Source organism: Ciona intestinalis, unplaced genomic scaffold (assembly GCF_000224145.3).
Source record: "Ciona intestinalis unplaced genomic scaffold, KH HT000143.2, whole genome shotgun sequence".
Lineage (NCBI taxonomy): Eukaryota > Metazoa > Chordata > Ascidiacea > Phlebobranchia > Cionidae > Ciona > Ciona intestinalis.
Window position 1 is genome coordinate 7,672 of NW_004190465.2, and position 26,891 is coordinate 34,562.

Genomic DNA, 26,891 nt, shown 5'->3' on the forward strand with positions numbered 1-26,891 from the left:
TTCCAAACGTTAGTAATGATTATAAACGTTTTTCATAAGGCTGACTTGGTGGACACAAGATTTGATCTTGTCATCCGTTCATTGGAAGTTTTACCCATCCTCGAACACAATGTGTCTGCACTTACTCTTTCTCTTGGTGAAACTATTTACACTTGCGATCGCAACTATCAAAACCTGATGGACTTTCAGAATGATCTTGAAAACATTGAAACGTCCTTGTCCCAATTGGTAACTATTGCTAATCATATCATGTATTAACCCACTTCACAATAATGTATTACTGCGGGGTGAGATGGGACACCTTTAGCACATGATAACCAAATATACAAATCGTATAAACAATTAATAACAACGGTCTGTTGTAGTCGTGGGGTTAACTATTGGGACTCGCAAATATAATAATAAAGTTTCCTACCTTCTCCGCCCAACTATATTTAATAATTATTTTATAGAAATCCAAAAGCTATTCTCAAAAGATTCAAAACGACAACACACACAATCGAATTTTGGGTCGTATTTCTACCCTCCAACAAACTTTTGAAGCAACGTCTACTGCTGTAACTGAGAGTAGTAACAGCATAAGAGAACTTGGCAGCACTTTACAAACGTTTAAATTGAATACCCAAGATCAAATAAAGAGTTTCGAACACAGACTCGACACTCAATCTTTAATAGTCGAATCATCAATTGCTCAACTGCAAGAAGAAAAAAGGAAAAACGATGCGATTCTTGTCAAGGTAGGAAAATTTGACAACAACCAATACGCTAAAAGCATGTGTTTTCGTTTTGTTGTAAAAATGCACAGTAATAACTATTGATAAGGTGTAACGACCACGCTTATTTTCTTCCAACTAAATGTAAATATGTTTTTAAATTAAAGCTTCATTTAACAACTTTTGCTTGTCGCTATATCCTGTCTTTTCGTTGAAAATATAATCGAATGGACAAATGTTATCGAATAGACAGTAAAGTTATTATTATTATAAATTAATCACAGCTTGAAACACATGGTGACGCCTTCACATTATTCAACCTCACCTTGGATAAATGGAAGACAACCTTGGATAGTTTGACGTCATCCTCATCTCAGCATTCCCAAACTATAAGAAGAATTTTGCGCAACAATGCCGAAAATACGGAATTATTACAACTGTTTCAAACGAACTCGTGGAACGCAGCGTCCAGGTGGTAACCCTATGCTAATATATAGTAGGATGGGGGGAGATGGGACACCTTTTTATTCTATTTTCTCGTCTCATTAGGTAGTTAACAAAGAAAATTAAAAGAAATATAAAACTATATTTTTACGACAGCCATAGACCGTTGTTAATTGTTTAAAACACGATCAGGATATTTGAATATTATGTGGTAAAGGTGTCCCATCTTACCCCACAGAACTATACGCAAAATGCAGTTTGGAGGTGTGGTCTAATTAAACATAGTTTTTTTTCTCTCTTTAGTTTTAGTTAAGTTACGAGGCCTGTAAAAGAATCGAATTAACGATTAAACAGCATACATTAAGGAATTGACACTAAACAATATGACTAATCTTTTGTTGGAGTATATATTAGATTAAAAAAGTATATATTCGAATAAAAGTTGTAATACATATTCGATTAGTTAGTAATGTCAACAGAAAACATTGGTACATTTTTACACAGGCTGAACGAATTGTCAACGAGAACAGATAGCGTTGAAGATCAGGTAAGTTATTTGGAAGGAAAAGTTCGTGGTAGTCGTGTGTTGAGTGGACAGAATCAGGAGGAAATTGATGATTTACAACGATATGTTCAAATATTAGGTAACAATATTTCATAGGTTGCAAAACCTTTGGTTAAAAAACTCAAAATGAAAGGATTTTTTGGTAAAACTAAACATACCACTTCATGACCGCTGTAACACTCAAGCATTTATTCAAAGCAAAGTTTCTGTATTTAATTTGCAAAAGTAAACTCATTTTTAAGTATGTTCTGTTTAACAAATGATTCCAGTTAATTTAAATTTTTGGTTTATTTTTAAGTCGCAAATGTAAGTGAAACGTTGGTGGAAACACAGAAGTTATCCACGTTGCAGCATGCCCTACAAAACACCACCGACCGCCTGTCAAGCAACCTGGAACGACAAACTTATACACTTCAAACTCTCAATCAATCAGTCTCGTTTTCAATGGTATACGTTCTTGGTTTATTTTAGAAAATATGGTTTGTTATGCTTGTTAAAAATGGGTTGTATGTTATGTTGGCTCATAATAACTGGCATACCTAAAATATATAGTACCGTGGGGTAAGATGAGACACTTTTAACACATAATATCCAAATATCCTGATTGTGTTTTAAACAAATAACAACGGTCAATGGGATTCGTAAAGACGCGGTTTTTTAATTCTGTAATTGTTCTTCGATTACTACCAAATGGGACGAGAAAATAGAACTGCAAGGTTTTCTTGGGAATTTTAAATTTTGCAAGTTTTTCACCCGTGAAATATCTTTAGTTTATAGAACGTGTTTACAAAATACGAAACACAATTTATTGTAACTTAACGAATGAAAAACAATTTTATTCAAAGAAAGAAGTCATACCAGAATTTCTCAAACCCTAATGGGCATGAATACATTCATTGTGTTTTTGAATTCGTTGGCGTCAGTAAAAATCGCCTTTTTATTGGGCACAAAAAACGAACACTTATATTATAAATTATGGTTAACTATCAAACTTTTACAAAACATCTGAAGTCGTTTAAAAATAAAACCAACAGTTTAAACATTTTTTGAAATTCTGTTCCATGTTATTTATTTATGTAATGATAACAATATTTAAACCTTTGTTTTTATTAATAGAATAGCCAGTTACTAGCAAGCATCATATCCAGTGTATCTGCATTGGAAGATACAGTACGTGATGTCAACGACACGTTATCGGAAGAAATTATGACGATGGATGATTTGTTAACTGACTTCCAGGTGGGGACACATCATAAAGCCTATATAGATAAATATTCTTAATATTCGTATTTAAATTGAAATGTTAATAGGTTAGTCGACACTTTAATACGAGTGCTCCATTTAAAAGCTAGAGATGTTTAGGCCTACACTTTTTTTAAAGTGTAAGACCACCAGAAATGATACTAAAAAAAGCACACGTGTTATAAGTTTGAGTTACTCATTTTCGCCATGTTACTGGCCTGCGAGGATAAATAGGTAATCATTTTTGTTAATTTTCGAAAAGGCTCTAAATTTCTAAAACCTACTGAAGTCGTCAGTTTATCAAACAGAACTTTTTTGACTTTGTATTAGTTGTTATTTCTTGTAATTAGTTAACGCAAATAAGTGATGATACAATAATCGATTTACTGTAGCTGGCATTTGACACCTCTGGTCGTCGCTTGGAGAAACATGGCCACGAACTTCGTATATTGACTGCAAATACGAGTAACTATTTCAGTTTTGTTTCTTCTACCATCGATGTTCTAAGAATGGTAAGAAAGTCTATTGGTTTAAATACAATTATATATATAGTACATCAGAGCCTAATGAGTAGGGGTAAATTTAATTGAAACAAAAACGTTAAACCTAAAATATTTTTTGATTGAGACCAATAGTCAAAGGTTTAAAGGGTATATACTAATAAATGGGATGGGAAAAAACTGAAGACATGTCCCATTTCACCCTACCCCTACGTGCCGATAGACAATTACATCGAAGCTACAATATATAGTAGGGTGGGGGGAGACGGGGCACCTTTAGCACATAATATCCAAACATCGTGGTCGTGTTTTAAACAGTTTTCAACGGTTTATCAGAGTCGTGAGGATACGGCTATATAATTCTTTGAATGTTCTTTGTTTACTATACTAAATTGGACGGGAAAATAGAATTAATACATGTTCCGACTTCCCCAACCTAGTATACTAAGCAACAAAATTAATAAAAAAATGAAAACTAGATTGTGAGCGAAACGAATGAAGCTGTTGTTGAAAATAATGAAAGAATCCGTTTGATCAATGAATCTCTTCTTCAACTTGCATTCTCACAATACGTGGTTACCGTTCCTCCTCCACGGGACAATATCACCATGTTACCGCCCAGGGACCTGAACCTAGCCCCTGATGAAGTAGAGGCGAACGGAGATGGGAGTCAATCTGTCGATGCCTTTTATCCGGACTCTGTCCTGGCTAGGATGAGCATACCTGCAGGAATTCAGTTGAAACCGGCACAAGAAGACTCGCCGCATTATGAAGATTATGAAAGATCTTTTTTTAAAGGTCAGTGTTTTTTTTCCTTCTTTTGGAAAATACCGAGCAACATCATACCAGCTTGCTTTGTATAACTAAAATTATTGTACAGAACCATTAAGATATATTAGGGTGGGGGAAGACGGGACACTTTTAGTATATAATATATAACTATCCTGATCGTGTTTTAAACCATTCCCAACAGTCTGTGGAAGACGTGAGAATACGTTTTTTTAATTCTTTAAATGTTCTTTGTCCACTACCCAAATGGAACGAGAAAACAGATAAATATATGCGTTCCTTCTTCCCCCACCTTCCCAGTATAGTACATTTTTACATTAAACAAATATTTTTGTTTTTGAATAAAATAACATTCATTTGTTTTATTGATCAGAATAACAAAAACAATATATTTAAAAATCCAGTTTAACAACAAACGACAAATATTAATGAGACATAATAACACCAAAAGTTAAAGTATGAATTTCTGATGTTTTAAACTCAGAGGGAATTGCTTCAAAATAAATAAAAAACATATTGTTGATGGAAAATTGTGCACAAATTAAAATAATACTAATTGTTTCAGACATATTAAGCGAAATGAACACCTACGAGAATGTACCAAGTCATTACAATGAGTACGAAACCGATGGCGAATATGATTTATCGTCTATATTGAACGGTGAGGCCGATGCTGACAGAATAGAGCGACGACGGGCGGCGTTAAGAGACCCAAGCTACGTACAGATTGAAGAAATGTACGATGACTTGGACTATTAAACATAACACGTTGAACGAGAGCTTTCTGTGTTTTTTCGTAATCGCACATTTTTGTACCATTGCATCATCGTGTGCCGTTATCCTCGTCTTCGATCATGCTGAAGTTTTAAAGGAATACACAGAGTAGGATAAAGTGTGACGTAGTTAATTAGTGGTTGCTTTTGAAGCCGAGGGAAATTCATTCCAGTGTCACGGAAAGTATTATCGATCCAATCTCAGTAAACAGAATCACTCACCATTGAGTCTATAAGTGCTCGTGTTGAAATTATTCACAGTCTAGATCGACTTTGTGTAGCGTTGTACGTAGATTATGCAGGAGATAGATAAAAGCGAAAATTGCCCGTATGCAAAGCTTAGATATGGAACAGGCAACCCTATCGTTACTTAAGAAAATGGTTTCACATTTTGAATTTCTTTTACTGCTCATTGGCAGACTGTATCGATTTATGCGTTTTGCATTAAATTGCTAACATATGAGGCATTGATTTACAGAGTTCGTCATTTCAACGTAAATGGTCTGAAAAACGATGGTGTGCTCAATCAGTTTTATTCCAATTATAAGCCTTACGTTGCTTAGACTCTTATGTAAGTGGAATTAAAGTAAATAGGTTCAAATATTCATCGAATATATTTCAGTTTGCACAGCTTCCCGGCACGAGGAAGATTTATACAAGATACTTTTCGATGATTATAATATTTGGATTCGACCTGTTGCACAAAGCAACCAAAGCGTTTTAATTAAGTTTGAATTATTCGTTTCGCAACTGGTTAAAGTGGTAGGTGAACAATATGCTATACTTAGGCTGCACCGTGGTCGAATGTTTGTAAGAGCAAAAAGAGGTTTTGTCAAATTTATATTGCCTGCTGAATCGTTAGGCACATGTAATGCTTTATGCAATTGAATTTGTTGCTTAATGATTTCCCTTTGAACTTGAGCATACGGACTCTGACTCGTGTAATTTAGAGTATGATAACGACCCACTCGCTTTACCTTTATTTTCCATATTTATGTTTTGCTTCTTATATTCTCACCTGCGATAATGGAACTTATAGAGTTATATTATAGGTTCGAATTGTCTATGCGTTCAATGCATTTTTTTAACTTTGTGGCTCCTTTTTGTTCCCTAAATTTTTCGCTTGGTTTTAATAAACTTTCGCTTTAACAATAAATAACAGTCTACTGACTCAATAGAAATGAAACCTTTTTCTACAGGATGAAATAAATCAAATTATGATGACCAATCTATGGTTAAAACAAGAATGGAATGATAACAAACTAAGATGGAAACCCAACGATTACGGGGGTGTTGAATATCTGAGAATACCAAGCGAAAATATATGGAAGCCAGATATAGTGCTTTATAACACGTGAGTGCTTTTTAACACCCGGGGCTTTTATTAAACTTTAATGTATTAAAGCTGTACTAAACTTAAATGACCCTTTAATAAAGAAAGGTTCGTTTTACTGTCAATTTCCATCTCTTCGATTTTGAATTGTGGTCCAAAAAGATAAGTCAATTTAAACAAAGAAGCACTTTACAAGGATGTTTCTGTGCTTAAAAATCAATCAAACAAAACAGCAATTGATCTAACGGTTTGTCTGACACACTTTCCTAAACAAAAACAAAAACACATCTTTCGACATTTGTGTTAATTTACTTTGCTTCAGAGCTGTTGGGAAATTCCAAGTAGATCAAAATACGAAAGCTTTATTGAAATACAACGGCGATATATCATGGATGCCACCAGCAATATTCAAAAGCTCATGTAGCATAGATGTCACTTATTTTCCTTTTGACACGCAGGTACGTTTAAATAATGCAGCGTGTAATCGCACTAATTAACATTCGCAGGAACCAAATGTTTCAAAACTTTGTTCAAAATTCCATGCCTGTAGTGTGAACGGAATGTCGTACAGTATGTATGAAATTCGCAAATGTTCCAACCCAGTGCTTACTTGTAGTAATTTACAGCAATAGAGACTAAACAACTAAACAATAACTGTTACAAAGTTGCATCCGTGGTAACTTGTAAGAAAAAGTATTCTTTGTATGGAACACCCGTGTTGTTCATCAGGTCTGGCTTACTACGCGAGAATAAATATAGCGGGGTGGGGAAAGACAGGACACCTTTAGCACATAACATCCAAATATCCTGATCGAGTTTTAAACAATTAACAACGGTCTATGGGAGTTGTGAAGATACGGTTTACAATTGTTTGAATGTTATTTATTTACTACCAAATGTTACCAGAAAATATAATGAAAAGGTGTCCTATCTTCTCCCACCCTACTATATAACGATAAAAATTATCATTATAATGTTCATAATGATAAACTTATTATTAGAACTGTACAATGAAGTTTGGATCATGGACTTACGATAAGGCACGAGTCAACTTGGTTATGAAGGGCAAAGAGGCGAATAGAAAGGAATATTGGGAAAGTGGGGAATGGGAAGTCCTTGGAGTATTTGGATATCGGTATGTTAGATTATATTATAAAGTGTTTTGTCCATGTCGCAACACTTTCGTTGTAACTAAATCTGTATAGCCTCACCATTTAATGTCGCTGGGAACTTAGTAAAACTTATACTGTGTTTTCAAACGAATAAATATAATATTCTTAAACTCTCTTTAAAATGTATCAGTGCTTTTTTTATTTCGACTCAGCTTTTATCGTAAACGTAAACAATGTAAAATTTCTTTTTTTTCAGACACGAAAGAAAATATAATTGTTGCCCAGAAGTTTACCCAGATGTTACATACTCGTTTCATATTCGTCGTCTGCCTCTCTTCTACATGATAAACTTAATCATCCCATGTCTTCTTATATCTTTCCTCACAGTACTTGTATTTTACCTGCCGTCAGATTGTGGAGAAAAGATAACACTCTGCATATCAGTTCTTCTTTCATTGACGGTATGTAGAGTTTGTCATTACCAAGCGCCGTAGGTGAGTTGGTTAGCGCGCATGCCTCTAACCCAGAGGTAATGGGTTCAAGGCACGTCACTGCTACGTTTTGGGCGTATGTGTCTTTAGGCAATACATTTACTAACAATTGTTCCAACCCAGTGGTCACTAAGTTATTTTCCAGTCACGCGGGGATAAAGCAAGCGCTTTTATATTAATATTCGAATAGATTTAAAAGAATATTCAAGGTCATAAAACGCTGGTGATGTTACTGGTAAGATTTGCCAGTGAAACAGTTTTGTAGATAACTATTACAAAGCACACAGCAAAATAGGTTACAATTTTTTTATAGCTAAAACAACAGTTTGCAATCGGAAGTGTCAAAAATATCGTTGACATAAATGAGTGTTTTATTATGGTATGATCATTTTGGAAAGTAAACGTATTTTAATAACAGGTCTTTTTACTCGTGATAACTGAAATAATTCCATCTACGTCACTCGTGATACCACTTATCGGACAATATCTTCTTTTCACCATGATTTTCGTGACACTGTCGATCGTGATCACTGTGTTTGTTCTAAACGTTCATTATCGTTCTGAGAACACACATACTATGCCACCGTGGATCAGGAGAGTGTTTCTGGAGTGTTTACCCAAGGCATGACATTTAAACATGAACTAATATTCCGAATGATTTATGTAATTAATAAGACATATGTTTAGGTCATGTTCATGAAACGACCAAAGAAACGAAAACGTGCAGTTTATAAATTAGCAAAAAATCTTGTTAATTTTACTCCGGTGGAAAAACTAGACACCCATGTGTTTGATGAAAATGGAGATTACAAGATTGCCGTAAGTTATTTAATACTTTTCTTAAAACATAAACTAAACCATAATTTTCCTACGCCGTTGCACAGATGTTTATCGCGCCTGCCTCTTATCCATAGGTAATGGGTTAAGGCTCTTCGTTGCTACCATTGTGGGCGTGTGTGTCTCTAGGCAAAACACTTAGCGTCAAATATACTCCGACCCAGTGGTCACTAATAGGTTATTCAAATTTTCAGCCACACCTAAAAAAATCCTCAAATTAATATTCACCTACAAAGTAACATACATGGTAACTCGTAAGCTGCACGAAGTGTATGAAATAAAACACCCGTGTGACGATTGTCGTTTTACGGCCACGCGATGATAAAGTAAAAACTTACATACATGAATACAATTTTAATAATTTTACCCTATTTCAGTTTTTCGGCCAAGATTCAAACAGAAAAGCACAAACGCAAGCTTCTAACACGGACAATAATTTGCCTAAAGAAGTGAAACGAGCAATAGAAAGTGTAATATACATTGCCAATCATTTAAAAGTGGACGATGAGTCAACGGAGGTAAACATTGAATTTTGATGTTTTCTATATTTATATGGAGTATTATCGTATGACACTACATAATAATAATATGAATTTATTTGTCTCTTCGATTATGGTATAATTGGTTTAAAAATATTGTAAACAAAAACACGTACAGGATATACCAGCAAAACAAAAGTTGTTAAAACACGATTACAGTTAAACTTTTAACTGGAAGAAAATAAGCGTGGTCGCTACACCTAGCAGACAAACGAGCCATTTATGTTTAATTAGTTAAACTTCTAATAGAAACAAAAGTGCGCGCAAAGATACGACCCATAGAATTAATATAACTTTTGTATGGTCTTGCATTGGTTATAAAATTACCAATGCAAGTAAAGTAATTTAAAAAAAAACGGAAAATAAAGTACTATGGGATAAGATAATATACCGTTTGCACCTAAACTTATATTTTCAAATTGTATTTTTAACAACTAACAACGCTTTTTGACGCCACGTGGCTATAAGGTGATATAATTCTATAAATTATTTCTTGTCTAGTCCCGAGTTAAACGATAAAAAAAATTAAAAACATGTTACTATATAGTGAAGTGGGGTAAGATGGGACTCTTTTTTAAATCTCATTGGAGAACTGTTGTTGGTATAATGTTAAAATATATTTTGAAAGCTTGGGAAATATGTGTGTCCCGCCGTATTACCCTCACTCCACTATATTTAGTTACAAAGTTTGCCCATGAGTTTTGGACGATATATATTGAACGGTAAGGTTATTATATCAGAATGTAAGTCATGATAATGCGGTACATGAACTGACCTGGTTGAACCTTGGTAAGCTGACGCATTGATTATATCTGTGATCGATATATCATTGCATCATCATTTGTATTATATATATATGGCACTGCGTATTTACGGAAAGTTTCAATCTTTAATTTCATCAAATATCGTATTCTATGTAATACGAGCCTCGTAATAATTTTTTTGTCAAAACGTGTAATCTTCATAACTGTATATTCAAAATGCATTAAACAAATTCCATTCAACTGCAGATTGAAAACGATTGGAAATATGTTGGCATGGTTATTGACCGAATATTTCTATGGATTTTTATCGTTGTTTGCATACTTGGTACTACAGGCCTGTTCTTACGTCCGTTATTAGATGATGAACATGTTAGTTCAGCACACGCACACGAAGACAAATAACAATGTTTAAATTTATCTTTTAAGTTGTGTATTTTGTTTTGATATTTTCATTTAAAAGATTTATAAATTTAGTTTTAAAAAACTTATGTTTGCGTTGGGAATATAAACTGCTGTTTTACCCAAATCCTTCTTCGTGTACTGTATGTGTACTGTATGTGTGTGTGTGTGTGTGTGTGTGTGTGTGTGTGTGTGTGTGTGTGTATGTGTATGTGTGTGTGTGTGTGTGTGTGTGTGTGTGTGTGTGTGTGTGTGTGTGTTTGTGTGTGTGTGTGTGTGTTTGTGTGTGTGTGTGTGTATGTGTTTGTGTGTGTGCGTGCGTGCGTCTCTGTACATTTACGTTATAACGCCATGAATCGTATATAGCTTTCTAATGTTGTATGAAAAGTTGGAGCAGTCGTTAATAACGAGTTACAAGGTAATGCCCTTTTCACGTAAATCGTTACATTTTTTGGCAATAAAATAAAACAAGGCTTTACTATTTGTATTAGGCTGTAACATTGTGTGAAAAAGCAATAAACTGTATTTCTTAATGTGACAATGTTGCGTCCACGCTCAACATGATTTTAGGAAATTATCTTTATGGAAAATAACGTGCATTTTTCGCACTAACGTTATGTTTGCCATACTTGGGAAAACCAATATATCGCAATGTGGAGTAAGCTGGGATACTGTTAACACCGAAATCCCATATTCCCTTACTATAGGTTTTGAACAAATGACAACGCCACTTTAGAGTCACGTGCCAAGGTTGTATAATTCTGTAAATATTCTTTGTTTGTTACCAAATGAAACGGGAAAAGAAAAGGGAAACTACCCCGTATAAACCACAGCCTTAAGATATTTTTATTTACCAAGAACGCTGTTCTTTGAACCGTGTTTTTTCTTATTGTATGGATTTCCAGATACAGTTGGGTCAGCATGTTATAATATTATTCTTTTTTTATTTAATCGGTTAAATAATCAAGATTAGTAAGAAATGCCAGAATATATAGCGAAAAACGAAAGTGGTTAATTAAGCTCATGGTTATTTACAATTAAGTTTAACATAGCTGTAGTTTATCTGTGGGAGATAAAAAAAGATTGAATGAAATATTTTACACGGAGAAAATACACAATTCACGTTGGGCTATGAACATTTAATTTGTGTAATATTCGTAAAGTGTATTACGCCTTCAGAAAATACATAGCACAATTTTCCAACATTTGTGCTCAAAATGTGTTACTTTTTGCCGTTAATTACATACATACTTAATTTGCACATACTTATATGTGCCATAACACGGATCACCAAACACACTGTTGGTTGCTCTAATAGTGCAGGTTTTCCTGCTTTGGCACAAACCCCGGATATAAATGGGTGAATGAACAGCTTTGCACGATGTAGTATAAGTGTTACCGCTTGGGCACCTGCGGAATTTTTTATTTATTAAATATTCTCCACCTATTGCGGCAACTGACATTTATATGGTAGTATACATAGTAGGATGGGAGAAGACGGAACACAATACGCGCATAATACCCAAGTATCTTGATTGTGTTTTAAATAATTAACAACGGTTCATTGGAGTCGTGGGATAAGGTTTAATAAATCTTTGATTGTTTTTTGTTTACTACCTAATGGAACGAGAAAATGGGATAAAGAGGTGTCCCATTTTTTCCCACTTTACTATATATTGAGTATAAGTGCATAAAAAACCATAACATTTTTTTAATCTATTTCATAATAAATACGAATTATTTTTACCTTTAGTGTACAAGTAAGATGTTTGACACTGTACTTGCATTTTTATTGACAGTCGTTATAACACGACATTTTTAATGCATGGCTGACAATTTAGACAACCAACAACCAAAAATGCACAACTAGGTCGGAGCGATTGTTGTTAAGTGTCTTATCTATGGGTACCAGCAGCGACAACATCGAGACGAGCTAACCGTTATAACAGGGAAGAGATATTTATAACTCACGTGGTTCTGTCGATTCTTCCATAAAAGGAATCCAAGACATTAATTGTGGAACCTTGTTCACAAGATATGGTTGATTGACTGTTTTCACAAATTGTGGCTGTCCGAACGCCGGAATTTACGTTTTCTGTCAATAATTTTGATTAGTTTAGTGCACTTGCGTATCATTATTTTTAGTAAATACTTTTTAAACAACATCATGAAATTTGAGTATTATGAAAATCCCAAAAAAACGCAATAGTATATTTATTTTTTGTACGGCTGTCGTTCGAAAGCACATTCGTGACCATCGCATTATTGAAGCAATAACCGTTAAAAAAGACAGGGTAACACTAATTTACTGACGCGCGGATGTGCGGATACTTACGGACAACAACCAAAAGTCAATAAACGTCCATATTACTTACGGATGGTGGTATATATGCAATACATATAGTTACGGATGGTGGTATATATGCAATATATATAGTTACGGATGGTGGTATATATGCAATATATATAGTTACGGATGGTGGTACATATGCAATACATATAGTTATACGGATGGTGGTATATATGCATTATAGTTACGGAATCCGTGCGCTGTTATACCACCCAAATGATGCGCTGTTATATTCTTTATGTCAACACCGGAGTTCTGGTGCGAATTACCCACAAACTTAATAACTTAAAGCATTCGAGGGTTTCAAAGCATAAATAAGTGATAATCATTACACTCAACACACCTTTGCATTGATATTCCAAATAAATATACTTGAACGTCCCCCTGCAAGAATCACCAAACACACTGTTGCTTGCTAACAGACTGCATGAGTTACGACCTTGGCATTTCCCTCTAATTAAGGTCTCTGACGTCGATGCTCTGCAGGTTGTTGTGTGTATGGTTCCTGACGGGCACCTAGGTTTACAGAGTCATTAAGCTAAAATAGAGATATGGTTTGTCTACGATACCGTTCATATAACAGAACTCAGTTTGAGACATTCAAAATTATTCCATTATATAGTATTGTGGGGAAATTGGAACACCTAAGCACATATTTTTCTAATACTTTGACAGTGATTTTTATACTTAATATCTGTCATCGCCATTGGCACACGTTTCATATAATAGTCGCGAGACTACTGTCAAAGAATCCTGTAACATTACTGTTTGTTTATCATCAAAGAGGGTACCGTAAAAATGTCCTACATTCCCCCATGACCCATTCCACCCCACCCTAAATTGATATTGTTTGTATGCTTACGTGTGCTGATTATCCCTTCCATAAAACGCCTCACGAATGTCAATTACATAACCTGGGAGACAGGTCACCGTTGTTCGCCCTCCCTCGCAAATTGACAGATACCGTGCGCTCACTGAATATAAGTCGTTAATGTAGGTAATATATTATGAAACTAATTTAAGTTACCTGGGTTTAGCAGTGCAATACACAAGAGAAAGGAACAGAATCTGTCAATCAAAGTCATACTACCAATTATAAAGAAAAGATTTACAATAACTAAAACCCTAAAGGCAAACTGTAATAGAATGGCCAACATAGTGTTAAAGCATACAAACTGTAACCACAACGTAAAGCGTAAGGTAAAACGCCTAAGCAGTTAGAACTGCAACGCAAACGTTTAGTGCACAATTTGCAAGTAGAGCTGACAAGCGAAAAACAAAATTGCTGTGAGCCAGTGAAGTGTAAAAACCCACAGCTGTTTACCGATGGAGACTCAAATATTTCGAGTCCATACCTTATGCTATATAAGTATGTAGTTATAATATATACAAACTGAGCAGTGCATTTTGGCACAAAAACCTAATTTTTGTCAATTATACATATACGACACCCAATGAACACACACTATATTCACTATAAACCGTTTTCGTTGAGATTTTTGTTTGACTTTTGCTGCGTGACGTTAAATTAAATAATGAATATTAAAGAGTATGTTAACATTAGAGTTGTACAGTTCCGGGACGATGTGGTGTATTTTAAACTTTAACTATATAGTCAAACTTGTCATTGGTTTAAAATGTTCATATTTCATGAATTTTGATATTCGTTATTTTGGCGCTAATTTTGGGTCAGATTAATTATGTCATATTAGGGTGAAAATAATTCTTTTGGTAATATTAACAATGTAAGCTATAGAAAAATAATGGGTAATAGTTTGACAGGTCCATCGGCACGTGCTTGAAAGAAGAATAATAAATTTAATTACTCGCTAATTAGGTGTTTAGGCTCATATAGATTCATCTAATTGGTTCAAAATATCAGACTGCATCAAATGCTCTTAACGGTTTATTGTTTAGGATATATTTGAAAGTATCGCATTTAACCAATCGTTAACTAACTCGGTGCGCAGTTTTAAACTGAACATTTTTATTACGAAAACCAAAAGACCACGTATCATATAGATTATAACGTGTATGGTAGGCCATGTATGAGTGCATATAGAGAGTATAATGGTACCGATATTTAAATCTTGAGTACTATTAGTACACAGTTGGGTAAGTGATATTTTCGTAATCTTTACTTTAATACAAGGATCACCCACAATAATGGTTAAGCAAAAGTGTTAACATTTACAAACTTAAAAGTTCTCCTTATGCGAAAAACAGTTAATACACTGCATTATCCTTGCAATCGACGTGGTCCATTTTGTCGTGGTCGATTTTGTTGTCTGTTTTGTTGAATTGCACGAAGTAACCATTTAGGCATAGCAGCACTATTTGGTAAATAAGGGTTTGGCAGCATCGGCCAGTTCTGTCCATTTAACCAAGATACTTGGTTCAATAGATTTTGGATTTGCCTTGGACTAAGTCGTTGTCCGTTGTTTGTTATGTAAAACCAAAACGGAACATTTGTCCAGAAAGGTACATAGTTTGTGGTTGTTGTTTCTGAAATGATAACTTATGATTCAAAATATCCCCGAAATAGTTTGCGCGAACTTACCGGGTGTTGTTGTTGTTGTTGAAGGTTCTGTTGTTGTTGTCCACGGTTGTGTAGAAGTTGTATACCATGGCTGTGTTATTGTCATCCACGGAAACGTTATTGTTGACCACGGTTGTGTTGTTGTTGGTGGTTGTGTTGTTGTTGATGGTTGTGTTGTTGTTGGGGGTTGTGTTGTTGTTGGGGGTTGTGTTGTTGTTGGGGGTTGTGTTGTTGTTGGGGGTTGTGTTGTTGTTGGTGGTTGTGTTGTTGTTGGTGGTTGTGTTGTTGTTGGGGGTTGTGTTGTTGGTGGTGGTTGTGTTGTTGTTGGTGGTTGTGTTGTTGTTGGCACAGGGGGTGTAACAACACGTGTTGTTGTAGTTAAAGGTTGAGGTGATATGACGTCTCCCCGGTTTACATTTGCACATAAACCATCAGAGCAAACATCTGTTGAGTCTGTACAGCTGGAACATCTACTACCAACTTTATATGGCTTTCCTACCCTCCCAGTGTTCCAATCCAAATAACTGAAATTAAATTAATTTAATGCCGTTGTGGTAAGGGGTTTCAAATTAAATTAAATTCCGCTAAATGTAAACGGTCGATTTGTTGAAAGTTATCACTTTAATTAGTAATATCATAGGGTGAGGGAAGATGGGACACCTTTGAAACATAATATTCAAATATACTGATCGTGTTTTAAACAATAAATAGCAACGGTTCATGAGAGTCGTGAGGATGCAGTTTTATAATTCTTCGAATGATTTTTGTTTACTACCAATTGGGACGAGAAAATAGAATGAAAGGTGTCCCATTTCCCCCCACCCTACTATACATATTGTGATTTTATGTAGACTTACTTTCCCGACGGTCCATAGTTGCAAACAACGTAAATTGAGTGACTGGCGAATCTGTTTTAAATGATAACAAAATTATTTATATAAGTTTAAAGGTAATTAAGTCGAACTCACTGATGTTGGCAAAAAGCAGCTCCGCATCCAACTTTGTGACTGTCAGCCCACACCACCTGTGTGTAATGTCCACACTGTCTCCCGGGTTTGCATATTTGTGTGCTGTATGTAAAATCGTGTGTCTGCAACACTTTTTCACATTAGTACATTTGGATTATCATCTACCTACAACACCATTTATGCCAACAGTCAATACCTCGTTCCACCAATTAAATGTTGTTTCTTTGATAAAGTCCCGACTAACCGGCGAAAATGCGTACGCCATTGCTAGATTTTCTCCAAGAACACTGAAATCATTTGTTTTCCGAGTGTCTGCTGGGCTATGTTTCCACAAGCACTTGCTAGATAAGTTATAAACAGTAGTTTTACTTGATAAACTATAGTCTTTTTTTTATAAATTCCCTTTAAAAAAATCTTTAAACTTTTAATTTAAAAGTAATGATTTTGACTATTTATCTTCGCATGGCGGGACAACTTCGAAACGAAACCAGATGTTATATATTGCGCACCATATGCTGTGATTTCATATGTAAGTCGTGACCGATTACAAGTATATTAGTGTAGGGTAAATGGGGAACCTTTTTTTGCTAAACATTTAAATAGTTATAAAATCGTATCCCTAAAACCCCTGTAGACCGGTTTAACTGTTTAAAACACGATCAAGATATTCGGATATTATGTGCGGAAGCTGTCCCGTCTTCCCCTACCCTACTATATGCAACTTTGGTAGGAAAAAATTATAACAAATTCTCTAGATAACAAACAGCCCAATTATATACAACACCAGTTGCTTACTTGGCGTATGCCTTTGCCACTGCTGCGACATCATTATCCCATGCCATGAGCCTCATATTTGAAGCCGGGTCCATTCTTCTATACTTGTTATGTTCACTGACAAAATGAGTAATTTCATCCTCAGTAAGTGCTATTTCTCCATTTACAGCAAGCGCACCAGCTAAACTCCTCCGAAATCGTTCATCTGCACGGCTAGGAAAATTATTCCATAAATAAATAATTAGGAATAGATAAGATATACCGCACATAAAGGCTACAATTATTTTATGCAGGGTTATTTATATAAAATACGATTATATTTATGTTTATGCTACTCACGTTTCAATTCATTTAGAATATTTGCATCTGATATAACAGACAGAGCAAAGATAAAAAATAAAACTTTTAAACCGAACTGAAAATTCATTTTTGCAAGCATTTCAACCTTAGCAAATTTATCTGGCAAGTATGTAACAACACAACTTATAAATGACTATCTTGCATAGTTTAACAAGCCTGGTTGCACAAGTGATCTAATAAAGTTACAGTCGTATTTTAGTGACATCCCCACACCTCACGAAGTTGTAAACCACTACAAAGATTCGAAGTTTGACCACGTTAATTACTTTATTGCAGCTGTTATACATCACCTGCGATAAATTGATAGATGATTTCATATGAACGACGTTATATAACAGCAACATAACCATACTTCATCTATTCTTACAAACTCTAACTAAATATTTTTAAAAATATCAACATACAGTACTATGGGGTAAGATGAGACACCTTTAGCACATAAAACTCATAGTTCCTGATCGTGTTTTATCAATTAAGAACGCTGTTTTGGAGTCGCGGTTTTAGTGGTTTAGAATTCCGTAAATATCCTTTGTTTACTACGAACCAAAATAAAAAGAGCTTAAAAAAATGTCCCATATTACCCAACCCAGTATATGTTGTTTAAAGAAACATTCTTTTCGCCAAATTGAAACTTACTTTTGAAGTTGGGCGAAACATTGGTTGCAACACTGATACTTGCGGTAATAACAAGCTCGTAAAACTTAAAAATAACTTTTATGCTTTGATTGAAACAATAACAACCTTTCATTTAAAAATTTAAAAGCATTGTTTATGTCTGCACTATATGGTATAGTATTTTTTAATTTGATTTAAGCTTTATTACTTAATATTAAGCATGTTTTGCATCCATAATCCTACTTAAATTCGGAAGTAATGTTTTATTGGCGCACCTATTCAGTACCTTGAACTATAACATTTATGTCAACCACAAACAGACGACCAGTCGTCGTGCGTGCTGCGTATGGAGTATATTTGATTTTAATTTTGTCGTTTTAGCATTATAGTAATTATAGACATTATAGACATTATTTTGCTTATATGTGTAATATAGTGGGGTGGGGGAAGATGGGACACCTTTAGCACAAAATATATAAATATCCTGGTCGTGTTTTAAACAAATAACAACGGTCTATGAAAGTCGCGAGGACAAGGTTTTATAATTCTTTGAATGTTCTTTGTTTACTACCAAAATGTACGAGGAAATAGAATGAAAAGAAGGTGTCCCATCTTCCCCCATCCTACTATATACTAGAGTGGGGTAAAATTGGACACCCTTTTCGATCTATTTTTTAAAGAACAATCCAAGAATTATAAAACCGTCTTTCCACGGCTCCAACACACCGCTGTTGATCGTTTAAAATACGATCAGGATATTTGAATTTTATGTGGTAAAGGTGTCCCGTCTACCCCAACCCTATCTATTTAAAACGTTGTGAGACTTTATAGGTGGTTTTCTTGGTCATTTAACATCATATACGGCGATTTGTGTCCAATATGTTGAACTTTCACTGTCGTTTGTACATTTAATGTATAAGTCGTCCAAATAAAACTTCCCCTAAATTACATTTACTAATATTCGGCCTGCTTTTCCCTGACGCATACTACAGTTAACTTAAATGTAAATCCCGATTTTTAATCGGCGTGCAGTGATCACTGCTGGTTCCGGAATTATGTAATCTTTGTGCGACATCTACTACGTTTGTTTTGTTGTGACTGCGTTCGGTTACGTCACTGATTTACAAAGCATGTACAACGAAGCGACAACACAAACCGACTTTTACCTGCTACGAATTTAAGAAGAAAGTTGAGTTTAGGTTCCACTAAAATATTTTAGATTAATTTGTTTTTAAGGTCAAGCAATATATAAAATTAAAGGATTACTTTCGTATGATAAAGTAAACGTAGCTCTTTCGATATATGAGTCAGTCGAATACATATGTTTCTTGGACGAAACATATACAAGACGTATTTAATATTATGCATAGAAATCAATTTATCCAATAAGCAGTTTATATTATTACAAATGTATTTAAAAAGTATTAAAATTTAATGTACTTTGCCAGATTAACTGTAGAATTTCGCCGTAAGCAGTCACGTATTTTAATGACTTAAATATAAATTTAAAGTCAGACTTTTTATATCATTTTTACTCGTTTTGTTTAAAACATATCAAAGATGGCATGGATTCTTTGTTTTTGTTGTTTGTTTGTAACCAGTCTTCTACATGACGTTACCGTTAATGCGTCACAAACAGGAAGCGAAGATGCGGATGTGAGGTTTGTCGTTTAATTTGACGTGAACGTATGGTGTAATGGCTCACTTATCACATACAGTACAATGTACATACATAAGCTCATCAGTAACATACGGAAAATATTTGCTAATTTGTTGTTGCCTGTCATATCATGATAATGTGTCATACTCATGATACATCTAATTAGCTTCTTAAATAATTAATTTATTGTGATGACTAGTTGGTTTTAAGTACTGCTTGAACCCTTGGTTTATTTTCTAACGACATAACAGCTCTTATTAACAGATGGTCAATTGACGCCCCTTTTACTTCCCCGAGTTCTCCAAATAACCTTGCACCCGGCTCACTTAACAGTTTACCTGGGACCACAGTTGCACTTGCAAGTAATGTTATATACTTTAAATATATTATATAAAAGTTCTTATTGTTTTTGATCACCTGCCTTTGTAGGTTCACATCGAGATGTTCTTGTAAACGCACATAACCAGGCCCGAAGAACGACTTCGCCAACTGCAACAAATATGTTGAAAATGACGTGGGATAACGAACTCGCTGTCTTGGCAGCAAACTACGCAAGAAAATGTTTATTTGCTCACAATAGAGTAGGTAGTAAATGGATGAATGTTGCTATTTATCTTCAGGTTGCGTGGCCAATATAACACGGCGTCATACTTTTGACATCTCGTGTCCTTTTACAAGTTATTACGATTAGTGGGTGATCATTTTATATCGCTTTTACTTCTTTTCTGCATAGCTGAATTTTAATGCGTCATTTGTAATCGTTCATTTCTGAACTTTACGTCTAAATTTTATACGTAATTATATAAAACTAAAATTGACTTTTCCGGGACATGCGCGTCGTATTGGTGGCAACATCGAGTTTCGTACCCTTCCACGTTCCGCATGCAGCATATTAAATATGTTGTCTTTGTTTTAAAGTTTTATTTCGGACACAGGATCGCAGTCACAGTCGTTTTCACCCAGTGGGGGAAAACATTTACATATCTTCTGGAAAGGCGTTTAACACGCGGTACGGATCGGATGCTGTTCGAGATTGGAATAATGAAAAAGTTGATTATAACTATCAGACGAGGACATGTACGCCCAACAGAATGTGTGGGCATTATACCCAGGTATAAATCACTTTAATAATCGTGGCCTCGTTTCTACTTCAAAAGCCAGAACTGTTTTCGCTGCTTTATTTAAACCACTTATATAGTAGGGTGGGTAAAGACGGGAGACATTTAGCACATAATATTGAAATGTCCCGATCGTGTTTTAAACTATTAAAACATCTATGGGAGTCGTGAGAATATGGTTTAATTTTTTTTTGAATCTTCTTTGTTTACTACCAAATGGTATGAGAAAATAGAATGAAGCTGTATCCCATCTTCTCCCACCCTACTATATAACCTATATTAACCACGGTTTGCTGGTGCTATCTCCAGTGAGCTGTTTTCCTAAACATAAATGTAATATATTTAAAATGTATTGTAAGCTATATCAATGGTACAACGTGATGTAAACAGTAGCGAAACTTTTTTATTTTAAAAGTCTAACGTGCTACAGTATTGGTTGTGTGTGGCGTATGGTAGATACTTAGCGGTAAAACAATATAGCTCTAAAGGTGGTAATTAATAGGATTTATTGTTTAGCTAAGAAACAAAAGCAATCACCTATAAATCTGCTTCCTTTCTAAACTTTAAATTGTTATAAGCGACTTTTGTTTATGAACCTGTGTGTAATTTCATCAGCTTGGATACGTTTTACGGTAACATATAGTAGAGTGGGGGAAGATGGGACACCTTTTCGTTTAGTTTTCTCTTTTCATTTGGTAGTAAACAAAAAACATTCAATGAATTAAAAAACCGTATCTTCACGACTTCCACAGACCGTTGTTAATTGTTTAAAACACGATCAGGCTATTCGGATATTTTGTGTTAAAAGTGCCCCATCTTCCCCCACTCTACTATATATACAAACCGGTTATCACCAATAAGTTGTGCGTATCCGGAAATTAAATTAAAACTGCGACCCGGAAAGGTAAGAAGATATCGAATATGTTGTGTAATACAAGAGTAAAAAGGAGTATGTAAGTAATTATCAGAACAATTCTGATCCAAATATTAACAGGTGGTATGGGCGGAGACGTTTAAAGTTGGTTGCGGAGTGGCAACATGTCCAACTGTAAATGTTCGCGGAAATCGCTGGACTGATGCGACTATTTTAATATGTAATTATGGACCTGGGGGAAACTATATAAACAGGTATGTTGAGTTTGGCGGTGCCTTTAAAATAGTTGTACGTTCACCATGTTACAGAATATGTTTAACATGTTACATGCTTTTAAATTAAATTGAAATTCAAGTCCGGTAAACGGAACAATGTCGTGCGCTTTTCAAGTTTTAGCTGTTTACGCTTATTCTTGATTGAAAACAAAGTTATATCGTTTTGAGTCATTGTGACGTCAACCACAGAAGTATAGTTGAGTGGGGAAGACGGGACACGTTCAACACATAACATCTAACTTTAATTAAACAATTACCACCGTCTTTGAGAGTCGCAAGGTTACGGTTTTATATTTTTTTGAATGTTCTTTGTTTACTACTAAATGATACGAAAAAATAGAACGATAGGTGTCCCATCTACTTCGATTCCATTTTCTCACTGTGTTTTTTCTATAACTAACAACGCTCTTTTAGTGTCGCGGGGCTATACGGTTATAAAATTTTGTAAATATTCTTTGTTGAGACGTGGAGACAGAATTAATGTCTCATCTTACTCAACCCAACCATACGTGTTCACGAATTACGTTAAACTAATGGCCTTGCCTTTCATTGCAGCTATGCTACTGTTTTCGAATAAAGCTAGTCTTGGTCAACTTTGGTCTTGGTCACTGTAGACCTGATTTCTTTATTATCTAATAGCTTTAAACTGATTAACTATTTTCGAATTTCCTTGGTACGCTTAAAGTTTATTTATTTTTAAAGTGCACCTTTTGAAAGTGGAGCAACTTGTTCAAACTGTCACTCAAGCGATTCGTGCGAAAACAAATTGTGCACCAATCGTGGAAGAGATGCATTAAACCGACCGGGTAAAGGGTTATAATTACGAACTACATTTGAATGCGAATGCGAAAGAGTTGGACATTTCCAACGTTTGTTTTAATTGAAATGTTCACCCTTAAAAAATGGCAAGAGTAAAAATCGTGCTCAATAATGGTTCTCTATATACTTTTTATACGCGACATTACAAAATTTTATCTCTTCGAGAACGATGGCGAAAATCATGTTATATAAAGAACGAAGAGAATGATCATTAAAGTGTTCATTAAAAAGCGTGACTGTTGCACTCAACATATGGTGAACTCACACTGAGTTGCTAAAGTTGAATATATATTGTGTAATTGCAGCGGCCAGTTGGTTAAGTTGGACGCCATGGACAACTTGTAGCAAGACATGTGGATATGTTGGTACACGTCGTAGGTCAAGAGAATGCAACACATTCGTAAACAAGGATTGTGGTAACAAAGCAACCGAGTTCGATTTTACTTGCGCATCAATTCCTTGTGGTGGAACAACTACTTCAGGATCAAGTTAGTGAAATACATTTGTATTTAAAGCAAGCCGTGGGAACTGTGGAATCACCCCCTTTGTCAAATGCAACTCCTGACTACCTCTGCCCTTATTTTGTTTCTTTGTTTTTATCATGACGTAACATGTGCAGGATTCTACGCTAGCATGAGAATATTTTGTTGTTGCTTTAAGTACAGTTAACGGCAATTGCTCCAACCCAGTGGCCACGAATGGTTTGTCTCTAAATTATCAGCCACACATAAAAATGAAATATTCACCACAAACTACCATACATGGTAACTCGTAAGCTGGCACAAGGTGTATGAAATAAAAACACCCCTGGTTAACGACTGTCGTTTTCCAGCCACACGAATGTAAAGTTACATTTAAGTATTATTTTAAACCAATTTAACTTTAAACGTTTTAGGTAAACAAGTGATTGATATTTTTATATTTACTTGTACAGGGTGGAACAGTTGGACACAATGGACTACATGCCCGGTGACGTGTGGTGGAGGTAGAAAGACAAGAGAAAGAACTTGTACAACAGGACGTATCCAAGATTGTGACGGACCAAATCAGCAGTTATTATCGTGTAATAGACGACCTTGTCCAAGTATGTAGTAACTGGCCTTTCAAAGTGTGGACTAGAGTATTCTGCATTTGGCATATATATAAAGAAGCTGTTTGAAAAGTGGGTTCTGTAATAATTGTATGAATTGCAAGTTTGTATTTAGGGTAAATATAGTTATGATAAAATGTAAATGAATTTTATTTTAACAAATTTATGGATCTTTTATGGAGTAGTGATGTAATGTGTGTAGTTATGTCATAAGTTAAAAGCATTGCATAAACAGAACATTCATGGTATGACAGCTGTCATTGCTCTACTTCTCATAAATAATTCACCCCCTTCCGGCGCCGTGCCGTAGTGGTTAGCGCGCCTGCCTGTAACCCAGAGATAATGGGTTCATGGCTCGACGCTGCTACTTTTGTGGGCGTATGTGTTTTTATGCAAGACACTTAACGCCAATTGCTCCAACCCAGTGGTCACTAATGGGTTGTCCAAATTATCAGCCATAATAAAAAAATTAAAATAATCACCCACAAAGTAACATACATGGTAACTCGTAAGCTGGCATAAGGTCTTAAACTCGTGTTATAACGACTGTCGGTTTCTGGCCACGCGAGGATAAAGTAAGTTACATTACATTCTTGTTCTTCCGCTCTGTTCATTGAAGATTGGAACAGTTGGAGACAATGGGGGAGTTGTTCTGAAACTTGTGGAAGTGGTCGTAGAAGAAGAAGCAGATCATGCAACACGGGAACAGATTCTGATTGCGTTGGAACATCTGAAAGTTCCGATGTCTGCAACACCAATGTTTGTCCAACAGGTTACAATATTTTTATCTTAAAAAAAATATTTTAAATTTATTTTAGTGTTAAAAACAGCTTATATAAAACAGGGCATCTGTGTTTGAAGCTTTTAAAGTGTGTGTCAAAGGTTGCAAAAGTTCCAAATAGCCGAAAATGGTTTTAAAGTGGCCTATATTTTGTTAATCTCAACACAATTAAAACTTCAATAATTTATTAAGAAGAAAATAAAATAAAACATATATATATATATAGATAAGCTACAATATTATTACACTACAGTATTAGCAGGGAAAAACCATTATGGTATGATGGGGAGATATGGGACATCCTTAGCACATAATGTCCCATGATCCCGATTTTTTAAATTAACAATAGTCTATGAAAGTCGTGAGGATACGGTTTTATAATTCTTCGAATGATATTTGTTTATGACCAGATGGGACAAGAAAATAGAATAAAAAGGTGTCCCATTTTTCCCCACCCTACTATATTTTTATTCAAAAGAAAAATATTTTACCTTCAGGCATCAAAATGTAAAAGCATATATTTAAAGTGTAACAATTAAGAAACACGCCCTAGACCCAACAAAGAGTAACAACAAGCGACTAGGAAACTAAGCAGATTGTGATTGGGTTTTCCTGAATGTTTTGTTTTACACAGGTTGGAGTGCATGGGAACCATGGGGGAGGTGTTCACATTCTTGTAACAGAGGCATTCAGTTACGCAGAAGAAGATGTCTTTCATTATCTTCAACTGATTGCCCTGGATCACCAAGCCAAACCCAAGCTTGTAATTCCCAATCATGCACAAGTAACTTTACAGTTCTACAACAATTTTAAATTTATTTTTTGTTCAAAGTTTATAAAAAATTACAATCCCACAACAATTTTCAAATTATAAATGGCCTATTTAAAATCTATTAAAAGCAGTCCCCTATAGCTTTTAACCTCATACCAATAACTATATGCCAAGTAACGTCAGATTTAAATTATTAATGAGAATTTTTAGCATATAAAAAGTATCTTTTTGGTGTATGACAATAAAAGCTTCTGATATCAGCCACATTTCTTATTATGATGCTTAGATATTCATTGCAGTAAGCAGTAACTTTGTATTATGTTTGTAGGCCAACAAGCCGTATGGTCAAATTGGTCTGCTTGGTCTGCATGTTCTACAAGTTGTGGTAACTCCGTTAGCACAAGCACACGTACATGTTCACAAACTAATGCTTGCACAGGAAGAACTCAAAAAACAAAAAATTGCAGAAAGCCTGCTTGCACCACATCTAGTCAGTGATGTTGATTGATGATCCTATAATAATGCTTAAGTTATAGAAAATATTGATAACAATAAGAATAGCTTTTTAACACTACTGTTAGGTAAAAGCTGTTTTTTTAGAGGCAAAAAAAACAAAAACAGAAAGATTTCTTACATTGGTATAAATGAATGTCATTCATTTATCTTTAAATGATGGCACAACTTTCAAACTTATAGGATAGGTTTTCTGTTTTAAACAATTTTTGCACAACTTCTTTAGAGTGACCATGTGTAGAACTTTTGTACTTTATTTATAATAGCAATGTGTGTCTAAATCAGCGGTTCCCAAAGTATGGGTCGCGACCCAAACATGGGTCGCACAGGGTTGTAGAATGGGTCGCGCCAAGGTGATGATTCAAATTTATTAAAACGAGTTTTTTTCTTTTTAAGCGTTCGGGTTAGGTTTGCGCTGTAGTTCAGCCTTATATTTACCATGTTTTTCTTAGCCAGGTGGGCTGTTTGTTACGAAATAGTAGGCATTCACACGTGGATTCATTGCATCATAATAGCGATTGTTTAACCTGGCAATTAATTACGACATAATAGCAATTCACACGTCGAATATTTGCGTCATAATAGGGATTGACACGTAAATCATTAGGCATGCAGGAGGTTTAAAGCAGGCTTGAATGTTAAAGAGGCACATGCATCGTATTTTAGCCTTTTTTTCAATAATACATTGAAAGATCCACACAAACAGTTGAAGATTTAAAAAACTCGGGCGTTTGTGTCGATAAATAACTTTGAAAATGTGCGAAATCGTGCTGCGTAACCGTATTTTCCACACGAGCCGTTATGAATTAAACAGAGGTTAGATTATTACGTCATAGAATGCGTATTGTTACGTTTGATCTACGTCACAGATTACATAATTCG

The 26,891-nt window shown here is 35.0% G+C and overlaps 5 protein-coding genes across 6 annotated transcripts in view; 3 read left to right on the forward strand and 2 right to left on the reverse strand.

Annotated features, from left to right (window-relative positions):
* Positions 1–5,148, forward strand: part of LOC100181323 — a 7,390-nt gene extending 2,242 nt beyond the window's left edge. The window contains exons 3-11 of the mRNA XM_002121503.5: positions 40–228; positions 453–737; positions 998–1,185; positions 1,662–1,801; positions 2,021–2,169; positions 2,839–2,961; positions 3,357–3,476; positions 3,944–4,262; positions 4,819–5,148. Of these exons, the coding sequence (XP_002121539.3) occupies positions 178–228; positions 453–737; positions 998–1,185; positions 1,662–1,801; positions 2,021–2,169; positions 2,839–2,961; positions 3,357–3,476; positions 3,944–4,262; positions 4,819–5,012 (1,569 nt within the window). The 5' untranslated portion in view covers positions 40–177 and the 3' untranslated portion in view covers positions 5,013–5,148. The remainder of the gene's footprint in view (positions 1–39; positions 229–452; positions 738–997; positions 1,186–1,661; positions 1,802–2,020; positions 2,170–2,838; positions 2,962–3,356; positions 3,477–3,943; positions 4,263–4,818) is intronic.
* Positions 5,149–5,502: 354 nt separating this feature from the next.
* On the forward strand, positions 5,503–10,979 carry nachr (nicotinic acetylcholine receptor subunit; the record flags this gene model as incomplete). Its single annotated transcript, NM_001204049.1, is given in 11 exon segments — positions 5,503–5,597; positions 5,649–5,788; positions 6,226–6,380; positions 6,682–6,817; positions 7,361–7,494; positions 7,728–7,932; positions 8,381–8,584; positions 8,650–8,781; positions 9,177–9,317; positions 10,349–10,693; positions 10,802–10,979. Coding segments are annotated over 10 exon segments (1,461 nt in total). The 3' UTR covers positions 10,505–10,693; positions 10,802–10,979.
* Positions 10,980–11,330: 351 nt separating this feature from the next.
* On the reverse strand, positions 11,331–14,019 carry LOC100186037 (L-rhamnose-binding lectin CSL3-like). The gene is made up of 5 exons (XM_002126223.5): positions 13,879–14,019; positions 13,714–13,825; positions 13,195–13,367; positions 12,473–12,596; positions 11,331–11,911 (listed from the first exon to the last, which is right to left on the reverse strand). The coding sequence occupies exons 1-5, from the start codon at positions 14,006–14,008 to the stop codon at positions 11,737–11,739; spliced, it is 714 nt and encodes a 237-aa protein (XP_002126259.2). The 5' UTR covers positions 14,009–14,019; the 3' UTR covers positions 11,331–11,736.
* Positions 14,020–14,739: 720 nt separating this feature from the next.
* LOC100175851 lies at positions 14,740–15,608 on the reverse strand. Its single transcript, XM_026839040.1, has 2 exons — positions 15,412–15,608; positions 14,740–15,356 (listed from the first exon to the last, which is right to left on the reverse strand). Exons 1-2 carry the CDS (start codon positions 15,494–15,496, stop codon positions 15,091–15,093), a joined length of 351 nt encoding a protein of 116 aa, XP_026694841.1. The 5' UTR covers positions 15,497–15,608; the 3' UTR covers positions 14,740–15,090.
* A 3,951-nt stretch (positions 15,609–19,559) lies between these two features.
* Positions 19,560–26,891, forward strand: part of LOC494408 (A disintegrin and metalloproteinase with thrombospondin motifs adt-1) — a 12,559-nt gene continuing 5,227 nt past the window's right edge. The window contains exons 1-11 of one of the 2 annotated variants that reach the window (XM_009863457.3): positions 19,560–19,768; positions 20,032–20,129; positions 20,197–20,348; positions 20,703–20,879; positions 21,880–22,013; positions 22,737–22,840; positions 23,159–23,341; positions 23,788–23,937; positions 24,563–24,715; positions 25,359–25,508; positions 25,825–25,986. In XM_009863457.3, the coding sequence (XP_009861759.1) occupies positions 19,668–19,768; positions 20,032–20,129; positions 20,197–20,348; positions 20,703–20,879; positions 21,880–22,013; positions 22,737–22,840; positions 23,159–23,341; positions 23,788–23,937; positions 24,563–24,715; positions 25,359–25,508; positions 25,825–25,986 (1,564 nt within the window). In that variant the 5' untranslated portion in view covers positions 19,560–19,667. The remainder of the gene's footprint in view (positions 19,769–20,031; positions 20,130–20,196; positions 20,349–20,702; positions 20,880–21,879; positions 22,014–22,736; positions 22,841–23,158; positions 23,342–23,787; positions 23,938–24,562; positions 24,716–25,358; positions 25,509–25,824; positions 25,987–26,891) is intronic. The other variant, XM_018816123.2, reaches the window with a different exon arrangement.

Excerpts from the sequence above, each read along its gene's own strand:
- LOC100186037 (XM_002126223.5), bottom strand. The coding sequence starts at position 14,008 with ATGTTGGCCATTCTATTACAGTTTGCCTTTAGGGTTTTAGTTATTGTA. Across the intron at positions 13,368-13,713 it reads GGAAGGGATAATCAGCACAC|GTGCCCGTCAGGAACCATAC; the intron begins GTAAGCATACAA and ends CTGTAAACCTAG. Across the intron at positions 12,597-13,194 it reads TTTGGAATATCAATGCAAAG|AAAACGTAAATTCCGGCGTT; the intron begins GTGTGTTGAGTG and ends AATTATTGACAG.
- LOC100175851 (XM_026839040.1), bottom strand. The coding sequence starts at position 15,496 with ATGACAATAACACAGCCATGGTATACAACTTCTACACAACCGTGGACA. Across the intron at positions 15,357-15,411 it reads AACAACAACAACAACACCCG|AAACAACAACCACAAACTAT; the intron begins GTAAGTTCGCGC and ends TTATCATTTCAG.